Here is an 11,652-nt window from a genome sequence, read left to right as displayed (position 1 = left end):
ATAGTCGGGTACTTTGCTAGATCCCTTGGGTCTATCACCTGCTCGATTGTTTTTAGATTGAAGTGGCTGTGTCCATTCTTCTGTCTTTTTTGGGGTTCTTTTCAGTTCCCTTGCTTTCAGATCTGCCACTGCTTGGGCTGGTCCGGCTAGGTGTAAGATCTGAGATCTGTTGTTTATTCTCAGGTATTGGGGGTGACTGTGAACCTTTTTTAGAGGTTCTGTGCCTCTCCCCCTTTGTGATCTGTGAGTAGGCTTGGCCGCCTGGATTGCCTGGAGAGTGTCCTCTGTCTTGGAGGTTGGGCAATTTGCTATTTCATTCAGCCGCTTCTTCCTTACGAATAGTTTTTTCTCCCTGTTTTCCTATGGATGGCAGCGTGTTACTGGACTCAGATGTTTATTCTGAGTTTGCTACTTGTAATTTTCTGTTTGCTCAGTCTGAGTTTTAAGGACTTTGTCTTCAGCTGTCTTTTTCGGTGGTGTTGCACGATGTTCGGGAGATGTTCTTCTCCTTGATGATGCTCAGTTGCTCCTTGTGGGTTGGGCGTTGTCTCCCCTTGTTCTCGGGATTCATTCGGGTCTCTGTGGACTTGGCCTTCCTTTGAAGGTTTTTTTTTTCCTTTATGGATTTTGCTGTACCTTTGGGTATCCCTTTGGCTTACCCTTGTCCTCTCCCTTTTGGGGATTTTGGTACTGTACTAGGAAGGGTTGTGTGGGGACCGACTGCTGGGCGACGGTTCTCCTGAAGGAGTGTTGGCTCAGTGAGTCTGGTTGCGGTCTCTAGTTAGGATTTTGAACAATCTGCGGGTCAGTGTCCTTGGGGCCTTTTCCTTCTAGTTTTTTTTGCCCGGCTCCGACGAAGCGGGGTTTGGTTGGGTTGTGGGGTTTTTTCAGGCCTGGTGCCCTCAGAATGGGCCGCCTACTGTACCCTCCCGTTTTTGCATTCTGTGTCCTCTATAGCTTGGGTATTGTTTTCCCAAAAGTAATGAATGCAGCTGTGGACTCTTTTCATTTATGAAGAAAAACTTAAATTATGCTTACCTGATCATTTTCTTTTCTTCAGATGGAAAAAGTCCACAGCTCCCCACCCATATTTTTTTTCTGTGGGGGCGTCTTTATTTTTTATTCTTCTGGGACCTTTTCACCCTGGTATTTCTTCTACTGTTCCTTGTTCCTCGGCAGAATGACTGGGGGATGAGGGAAGTGGGAGGAGTATTTAAGCCTTTGGCTGGGGTGTCTTTGCCTCCTCCTGGTGGCCAGGTTCTTATTTCCCAAAAGTAATGAATGCAGCTGTGGACTCTTTCCATCTGAAGAAAATAAAATTATCAGGAAAGCATAATTTAAGTTTTTACAAAATTCTCCAATTTACTTTTATCATATTTACTTTCTTATCTTGGAATCTTTTGTTGAAAAGTCTATGGGTAGGCTCAGGAGCTTGCACATGTCTGTAGCACTGTGTGGCAGCAGTTTTGCAATAATGTTTTTATCAGTTATACATTGTGTTAAAACTGTTGCCATCTAGTGTTCAAAAGTGTATAACATTTTTAAAAGGCATATAGTGCTCCAGACAAGTGCAAGCTACCTACCTAGGTATGCTCTTCAACAACAAATACCATGAGAACTAAGTTTTTTTTTTTTTTTATAAATTATATGCGCTGAATCATGAAATAAAAATGTTGGTTTCCATGCCCTTCAATCACCTATTTAAATCCTCACAAATTTGTAAATGGAAAATTAACTTTATTCAGATTACACGTCTACATCAGGTTGTTATTTCAATACAGGCATTTGTTCCTAGCGTCTTTGTTTTGTTACAGTACATAACATATATTATCCATAACTTTCAATACAGGTAGAAAAAAATAAATAAACAGAACACACTTATTCCAAACACTTTATTTAAATTATATAAGTATTTCTGTTTCCATAAAGTAATTTAACAACAAATTAGAGAAATAATTGGACATTGAAGAAGAGGCACTGCTGAGATATTACACAAAACAGTGGCTTATAGGGACATTGTGTGTTTTGTTTTAAACCTGCTACTTTGCCGTTTTTTGAAATGGCTACTTGTGCCTGTTTCCCCACTTACACTAAAAATATAAGTAACAAATGTTTTCTCTTTAGAAAAGCTATAGGAGACAATAGCACTGATTAATCTCACACTGGGGGTATGAGGAACAGAGAGGTTTTATATGTCAAATAGCTGCTTTTGTTCGTTCAACCTCCAGACAGAATCAGCATTTCAAAACCTAACATATACAACATTACTAGGTCTGCTTAACTTGTACAGGAGAAAATATGAAGGAACTGTCCCTTCCCATACATTTAAAATTCTACATTATGTGGAACAAGTAACTTGGAACACATTAAGGGGAAACAAATTTTATAGTAAATTGTCCCTTTAAAAGGGCAGTAAACACCTTGAGATTTTTTATATAAAATGTTTACTAATGCATAATAAAACTTTGCAATATATGTTCTCTATTTATTTTGCCCCCATTGCACTGAAAACTGAGCAATTTCTAATTATCAGAACTTGAAATGCACCCTGCTAACTCTTCTATATGTCTGTCCCTTACTGGCTTTAGCAGATAACTACAAAACAATGTGCTAACTATATTAACAAGCATTTGTTTTCTGTGGACTAAAGCCCACATTGGCTCCCCCAATATGGTAAATGGTGGGTGGAATTTGGCTTCTTAAAAACAACTGCAGTAAAAAGGATGTTGATTTGTTTTTAAAATATTAAGACTTTGCTAATATGTTCTATATCAAAACACCAGAAATGTCTTGTAATTAAAAGGTGTTTTTGTCCCTTTAAATTAGTATCTAAAACTTAAATATTCTCCTGGTTCTTTCCAGAATTTCAAAGCCAATTACATCAGATAAAACAAGTACATTGATATCTATCAAAATCAACTGTGCCTTCCACCTTTAACTAGCTTGTTTGTTAAAAAGTGTTCAAACTGAAATGGAACGTAAAAAAAACATATTAAATAGTTTAATTTAATTTTATAACAAATATTAAATAATGTAAAATACAACCTATAGGTGTAAAGAATTTAAAAACAGTCCGTAAAACTGCTGTACACACAGGAGCTTGTTTAAAATATTTTCTGTAGTACAACAGAAGGTAACCCATCTAAATAGTATAACTTTAAAGCACAAGTTATGTTTATAAACCCAATGGCTAATACAAATGTATTTTTCTTACATTAATTAATTCACATTTATTCAAATCATCAGGTAAAACAAATTTCCTAAAGGACATTTAATTCACCATCAGTGAGTAATTATTATAGTTCCAAATTTTGTATGGAATAACAGCAAGAAGAAGGGTTCCATGATACTTTATGGAAATAGAATGAAACATTCTACTAGAGGAGGTAGTCCTTGTTATGGCAATAGCCAGGGTCACTAATAATTCCCAACCCCCTTTATTACAATTGATATGGAAAAATTAAACTTCTCGTTCCAGGGAGAGGAATAACGAAAACTCTATATGTGGCCTACAGCTTTTTGGAATTCAAAAAAGGAGAATCTCCAAAATAATCCAATAAATATACAATAAATATACAATAAATATACAATTTAACTGAAAGTTAAGGTACCAGCTTAACCTCTCACATACTGGTTCAAATTTAAGGAGCATGATACTTAGCTAGCATGAGAAAAATGCAATGTTTTAATTAAAATATTCATGGAGGCTCTCCTGTATCTTACATGTTTGTTTTTTTCAAGGGTAGGCCAAAGAAAGATACAGGTGACCGGAGGTCTGCTCACACCAAAAATATCAGATAGTATGGTAAAAATCAAAGATATATATTTATAATTAATTCTCAGTTTTAGGCAAAAATTATTCCTAAATATATAGGAAATGTTACCATTACAACTGCAAAGTTCTTATAACAGGACAATGTAATACACAAAAAGACTATTCTTTGTCATCTTCTAATAACTAAACAGAATAAACAGGAATGTATATGCAGGTCGCCTAACCCTGTGATAACATTTAATAAAAAATATAGTCCCCTTTTAAAAAGTTTAACGGGGGCAGAATGTAATTTTTAAATACATACTCATTAACCTGTAATTCAGTGTTGTAGAAGAGCTAACTCTTGTCCAGTCATCGCTTGAAACGATAAGTAATGGGCAAAAGCAGCTTATTCTTCTTTAGTGCCTGGACCTTTTTAAGGGTCTCATCATCTAAAGCCAAGAAGCAACGTCGGGAGTACTCAAGTAGCCTCTCTTTCGATGGATCAAACTCTCCGATCTCTGCTATCTTCTCAGGGGCTACAATCAAGAGCTCAGCGATGGGAGTGGTGAGGGCGACAGTGTTGCGATCCACACGGTGATGCTCAAAGGACCTGCTCATACTCTTCAACTTCTGAAAGGTCGAAAGAATCTTTTTGTAGCGACAGAGCACTCCATCGGCATCTTTAACTGCAAGGAATGTGAGAGAAATTATATATTACACACACATTTAATATCAATTTAACTTATGCAAAACTTTTAAAGTCTCACTGTACTGAATGGGGCTTGTTTTTGTCAAATAATGACTAAAAGAAAAAAATCTAGGGCTAGGGACGGGGATGAAAAAATCATTGAGAGACAGTCATCAATTAAAGGGACACTCAAGTCAAAATTAAACTTTTATTATTCAGATAGAGCATGCAATTTTAAACAACTTTGTAATTTACTTCCATAACAAAATGTGCACAGTCTTTTTATATTTAAACTTTTTGAGTCAACAGCTCCTACTGAGCATGTGCAAGAATTCACAGAATAAACGTATATGCATTTGTGATTGGCTGATGGCTGTCACATGGTACAGGGGGAGTGTAAATAGACATCACTTTTAAAATTGTCAGAAAAAAAAATCTACTACTCATTTGAAGTTCAGCCTAAGTGCTATTGCATTGTCTTTTTATCATGCATTGATTATGATTGATTAAATCTACTGTCTTTACTGGTCCTTTAATGCGCTTTTGCTCTGCAGCACTGCTCATATTTGACTATTCTCTTCAAATAGCACTTTGCTCTGGATGCATTGTACAGGTATACCTCACTTTACAGCGCTTCGCTAATACAGCGCTTTGTGGAGCTGAAGTTCAACCTCCAAATATTTGAAACAGTGCTGTAATCTTCGTGAGATTGCGAGAAAAGTGACTGACACCATGTTGTTATGTGCAGTTCACTTTGTTTACAGCATTACAGTGCAATCTGTGTCTCAGTGTTATAGTCTGGCAAATTTTACTACAGTAATTGTCACTATTTTACAGGTACAGTATTTATTGAATACTGTGCTGAGCTAGTGTTAAACTAAACATAGCAATATTGCACCTCTAATATATGTTAGTTTAAACATGTTTTTAAACATACTGGCAAGTGAAAAGATAGCTAAAACTTGTTTCACTTTAAGGCGGTTTTCACTCTATGAGCAGGGTATACCTGTATTAAGGAAAACAGTGAAGCAAGAGCACAGCGCTGATGTGGAGCAGTGCTTCAAAGTGAAAGCCCTAACAGTTCCTGTTATTTCTGCAGACATGCTGCATTTTCTGTAATATAATCTTAGATCACGGCATGTTCTGCCTTGGGGCTAAGTAGTGAACCATAAATACATTAGAAGCACTATGAAAACCATTTAGTTCATTGCAGGCTCTTGTGCCATAACCTAAAACTCTCTCATCTAAACAGTGGTAACTGGAGTCCTGGACTAAAAATGCAAGTATGAAATTAAAACATAAATTTTCGAAACAACATTGACTAACAACTTTTCTAGATGTGCCAGACGAGATTTCCATTTTCTCATGTTCCCTGTTAATGTTGGCTAAACTTGATATCATGTATATGGCCGTTACATTTATATTAACCCCTTAATGACCGGACCATTTTTCAATTTTCTTACCCTTAATGACAATGGCTATTTTTACATTTCTGCAGTGTTTGTGTTTAGCTGTAATTTTCCTCTTACTCATTTACTGTACCCATACATATTATATACCGTTTTTCTCGCCATTAAATGGACTTTCTAAGGATACCATTATTTTCATCATATCTTATAATTTCCTATAAAAAAAAATATAAAATATGAGGAAAAAATTGAAAAAAACACACTTTTTCTAACTTTGACCCCCAAAATCTGTTACACATCTACAATCACCAAAAAACACCTATGCTAAATAGTTTCTAAATTTTGTCCTGAGTTTAGAAATACCCAATGTTTACACGTTCTTTACTTTTTTTGCAAGTTATAGGGCCATAAATACAAGTAGCACTTTGCTATTTCCAAACAACTTTTTTTCAAAATTAGCGCTAGTTACATTGGAACCCTGATATCTGTCAGGAATACCTGAATATCCCTTGACATGTATATATTTTTTTTTAGAAGACAACCCAAAGTATTGATCTAGGCCCATTTTGGTATATTTCATGCCACCATTTCACCGCCAAATGTCATCAAATAAAAAAAAAGTTCACTTTTTCACAAATTTTGTCACAAACTTTAGGTTTCCCACTGAAATTATTTACAAACAGCTTCTGCAATTAAGGCACAAATGGTTGTAAATGCTTCTTTGGGATCCCCTTTGTTCAGAAATAGCAGACTTATATGGCTTTGTGGTTGCTTTTTGGTAAGTAGAAGGCCGCTAAATGCTGCTGCGCACCACACGTAAATTATGCCCAGCAGTTAAGGGGTTAAATTAGGTAGCTTGTAGGGAGCTTGCAGGGTTAATTTTAGCTTTAGGGTAGAGATCAGCCTCCCACCTGACACATCCCACCCCCTGATCCCTCCCAAACAGTTCTCTTCCCTCCCCCACCCCACAATTGTCCCCGCCATCTTAAGTACTGGCAGAAAGTCTGCCAGTACTAAATAAAAGGAGTTTTTATTTTTTTTAATAAAAAAAAATAAAATGTTTTAGCTGTGATGGACTCCTGCCTTAGCCCCAACCTCCATGATCCCCCCCCCCAGCAATCTAACCCTCTCCCCTACCTAATTGCCGCCATCTTGGGTACTGGCAGCTGTCTGCCAGTACCCAATTTGCCCCCCAAAAAAGTGTTTTTAATTATTTTTTATTACTAATTTATTTTTTTCTGTAGTGTAGCAGCCCCCCACAATACCCCAACCCCCTCCCCCTCCCAGATCCTCATATATATATATATTTCCCCCCCTCTTCCCACTCATTGGTGTCAGTGTGGGTAGGTGATCGCGGGCGTGCGCGCGCACCCGCGCGCGCACGCGCACGCGCGCCCCCGCACGCTCCCGGCACCCGGCGTGCACATTGCACTAACAGGAGCCGGATGCCGGGTAGCGATGGGCCGCCCACCCGCCTCCCAGTTGCGCTCCCACCCGCCTCCCAGTTGCGCTCCCACCCACCAACGAACCGGCCGCATCGCTACCGGTGCAGAGAGGGCCACAGAGTGGCTCTCTCTGCATCGGATGCTTTCTAAGGGTATTGCAGGATGCCTCAATATCGAGGCATCACTGCAATACCCTGAGAGCTGCTGGAAGCGATTGCGATCGCTTCCAGCACTCTCTTAGACAAGTGACGTACCAGGTACGTCCATTGTCACTAACTGCAAGTTTTTGCAGGACGTACCTGGTACGTCACTTGTCATTAAGGGGTTAATGAATATAGACCATACCATCTGTTTACGACAGTAAGCTCAGTTTAGCACATGCACAAAATAATTACTCCGTTAAAAATTGTGTTGAATATGAAAAAATGGCCAATTTAGCCTTTTTTTTTTTTTTTTTTTATACCTTCAGATATCTTAAAGGGATATGAAACCCTATCATTTTCTTTTGTGATTCAGACAGAGCATACCATTTAAAAAAAAGTTTCCAATAGACTTCTATTATCAAATTTGCTTCATTCCCATGGTATGCTTTATTGAAGAGATACCTAGGTAGGCATCTGGAGCACTACATAGCAGGAAGTAGTGCTGCCCTCTAGTACTCTTGCAAATGGATATCATTCTTGTAAAACTGCTGCCATATAGTGCTCCAGAAAAGAGCCGTCTCCTAAGCTTATACGTCCCTGCTTTTTAACGAAAGATACCAAGAGAACTAAGAAAGCTTGATAATAGAAGTAAATTAGGACGCTGTTTAAAATCATATGTTCTATCTGAATTATCAAAGAAAAAAATTGGGTTTCATATCCCTTTAAAGGGACACTGTACCCAAAAATTTTCTTTCCTGATTCAGATAGAGCATGAAATTTTAAGCAACTTTCTAATTTACTCCTATTATCAAATTTTCTTCTTTCTCTTGGTATCTTTATTTGAAATGCAAGAATGTAAGTTTAGATGCCGGCCCATTTTTGGTGCACAACCTGGGTTGTCCTTGCTGATTGGTGGATAAATTCATCCACCAATAAAAAAGTGCTGTCCAGAATACTGAAACCAAACCCTTTTTTAAATAATGATAGCAAGAGAACAAAGACAAATTGATAATAGGAGTAAATTAGAAAGTTGCTTAAAATTGCATGTTCTTTCTGAATTACAAAATAATTTTTTTGGGTACAGTGTCCCTTTAAGTGCAAAATGGTGCAGAAAATCTGTTCAAAAGTATTAAGAAAATGTATTGTGATCATCAAGAACAAGACTGTCCCATGTTAAAGGGACACTGAAGCCAATTTTTTTTATTTTATGATTCAGATAGAACATAAAATTTTAAGCAACTTTCTAATTTACTCCTATTATCAAATTTTCTTTGTTCTCTTGCTATCTTTATTTAAAAAGCAGGAATGTAAATCTTAGCAGCCAGCACATTTAAGGTTCAGCACCATGGATAGCGCTAGCTTATTGGAGGATTACATTTACCCACCAATAAGCAAGCATAACCCAAGTTCTCAACCAAAAAGAGTCCGGCTCCTCTGCATCGCATTCCTGCTTTTTAAATAAAGATAGCAAGAGAACAAATACAAATTGATAATAGGAGTAAATTAGAAAGTTGCTTAAAATTGCATGCTCTATATGAATCATGAGAGAAAATATTTGGGTTTAGTGTCCCTTTAAGTAGAGAGCGTTTATTTTGTTGAGCCAATAATGGACTAGATTACGAGTGGAGCGCAAATTAAATCTCCTGCTTGAGTGTTAATTGCACTAGAAGATTTATGCGCTTGTTGAGTTACGCACGTATTATGAGTGAAAAGTAAACTGTTTTCGCTCTAGCGGTAATTATCCACTTCTTAATTAGAGTTTGAACACTGCTGATTTACATTCTCAATTCCTTGGATATCTTTTTATATCCCTTTCCTGTTTTATACAGTTCAACTACCTTTTCCCGCAGATCCTTTGACAATTCTTTTGCTTTCCACATGACTCAGAATCCAGAAACGTCAGTGTGTGTGTATAAAAGGTCAATGAGTTTCTGGACTCCTGACAGACCCTTGCATCTTTCATCCAGTGCTGCACTAATTACAAGCGAACAGATCATAGGTGAGGATGGTTACCTTTAACAGCCATTCAAACCCCTTTGTGTCAACTTGTATGCATGTTATCAGGTCAAAATCACCAGGGTATGTAAACTTTTTATCAGGGTCATTTGGGTAGTTTCTGTTGTCTGTGATTTAAAAGAGTAAACACAGTTGATTGATAATAAATGGCTTCAGCCAAACACTAACCATGAGTGAAAGAAAAGTTTTTTGTGTTATCATTCATATTCTCTGAAAAATGGCCAAGAAATCAAATTCTGCCATGGTATGTAAACTTATGAGCACAACTGTATATATACCGTATTGTTCCGCATATAGGCCGCACTTTTTTCCCTTGATTTGTAGCTGTAAATGTGCAGTGCGGCCTAATTGGGTGCTTATCTGCAAATTTCTACTTGCGTGTACAGCCGAACTTCCGGTGCACCCTGTGGCCTTATGGGGATTGTAGTCCACCGGAGTTGGGTAGTTTTGCAATAGTTGATTGGTTTAGATGATGAACAGGACGCTCATATGCAGGAGGCACTGCTGTGAAGGTGTGTGAAGATGCAGTAATGCTGTGTAATACTGTGCTGAGAACAGTGTAATTCGGAGCACGGGCTTATACAGCCGAACATCCGGTGGCCTTATGGGGATTGTAGTCCACTGGATTGGATAGTTTTGCAACATTTTGCAATGGTTAATTGGTTTGGATGATGAGCAGGACGATCATATGCAGGAGCCACCACTGTGAAGGTATGTAAAGATGTGGTAATGCTGTGTAATACTGTGCTGAGCACAGTGTAATTCGGAGCTTGGGCTTATGAATGAGGAGGGAGGAAGTGAGTGGAGCACACATTGTCCCATGTGAGTCAGTTTTGTTACTGATATTGTCAGGTAAGAAAGAGCTTTTTTCCCCATCACATCATAACTGCTAAACCTGCTAAAAATGTACCAGTACATACAAATTTGCAGCTTTAATATGTATGTTAAAATAGAAAAAGGAAAGATGCTGTACTCCTTAGTACTGGTAATTTCAAATGTGAAAAAAAAGCCTTTATTCAGCCATTACAGCTTTAATGGCTGAATAAAGGGGTTTTTTTACATGTGAAATTACTGAGGAGTGCAGCATCTTTGTTTCTTGTTTTTTTTTCTATACTCTTGGGGAAGTGTAAAAGGATCCCCTGGGAGCTGACAACCTGCATTGGGACTCATTGCTTGCACATTGTGTGTGTTTTCTTTAAAAAAATGTATTTCTTCAAAATGGCACCCAAACTTTAAGGGTGCGGCCTTTAATCTGATGCGGCCTATATGCGGCACAATATGGTATATATATATATATATATATCTATATATATATATACACACACAGGTTTTTTACTATTTTAATGCACAAAAAGATCATTAAAGGTTCTAAAATACACTGTTTAAGGGGTGTGGGTAAAAGCCCGGATCTTGCTGGATCCATGCCTAATTTAGACAAATAAACACAAATGGCTAGATTACGAGTTTTGCGGTATGGTTGAAAAAGCAGCGTTAAGGTATTACGAGTCTTGCAGGTTTAGCTGCACCGCACACTTTTTTGGCCGTAACGGAACGTAACTACCGCAGCTTTCAAAAAGTCCTTTTTCAGTGGGACTTCCTTTGCGCCGGTATTACGAGTTTGCCTGGGAGGCCAAAAAGTGAGCGGTACAGCCTAAAACTACAAGATCTATAACGTAAACTGAAAGTCAGTAGTTATGGGTTTTATGCTATAACGCCGTAACATAAAACTCATAACTAAAGTGCTAAAAAGTACACTAACACCCATAAACTACCTATTAACCCCCTAAACCGAGACCCTCCCGCATAGCAAACACTAAGATAAAATTATTAACCCCTAATCTGCCACTCCGGACATCACCGCCACTAGAATAAACATATTAACCCCTAAACCGCGCACTCCCGTATCGCAAACACTAGTTAAATATTATTAAAACACAATGAAAGAACAGCACTCCATGAGATAGAACAGAAGCTGGAAAAAACCTTCCATGCATGTCCATTTTTATAATAACTCCTCAGGGTGCACAGTCTTTTAGCACACTATGCCCCTTTCACAAAGAAAAAATATCCTGAAGCATATCAGTCTGACCCTGCCCAATGACAGTCCAGCGCCGAAATACCAGGCAATTCTTCTCTGAACAAGGGAAGCAACAACCCCAGACAATCGTTTCGGCCTTCTATGGGCCTCGTCAGT

General features: G+C 38.0%; 1 protein-coding gene across 1 annotated transcript in view; it reads right to left on the bottom strand.

Annotated features, from left to right (window-relative positions):
* Window positions 1–1,877: 1,877 nt before the first annotated feature.
* Window positions 1,878–11,652, bottom strand: part of CCDC106 (coiled-coil domain containing 106) — a 69,288-nt gene continuing 59,513 nt past the window's right edge. Inside the window, exon 6 of the mRNA XM_053690612.1 lies at window positions 1,878–4,443. Within this exon, the coding sequence (XP_053546587.1) occupies window positions 4,127–4,443 (317 nt within the window). The 3' untranslated portion in view covers window positions 1,878–4,126. The remainder of the gene's footprint in view (window positions 4,444–11,652) is intronic.

The sequence above is a fragment of the Bombina bombina genome, chromosome 8, assembly GCF_027579735.1.
Source record: "Bombina bombina isolate aBomBom1 chromosome 8, aBomBom1.pri, whole genome shotgun sequence".
Lineage (NCBI taxonomy): Eukaryota > Metazoa > Chordata > Amphibia > Anura > Bombinatoridae > Bombina > Bombina bombina.
The sequence above is the reverse complement of the archived record's forward strand: the minus strand, read 5'-3'. Positions and strand labels throughout refer to the sequence as shown.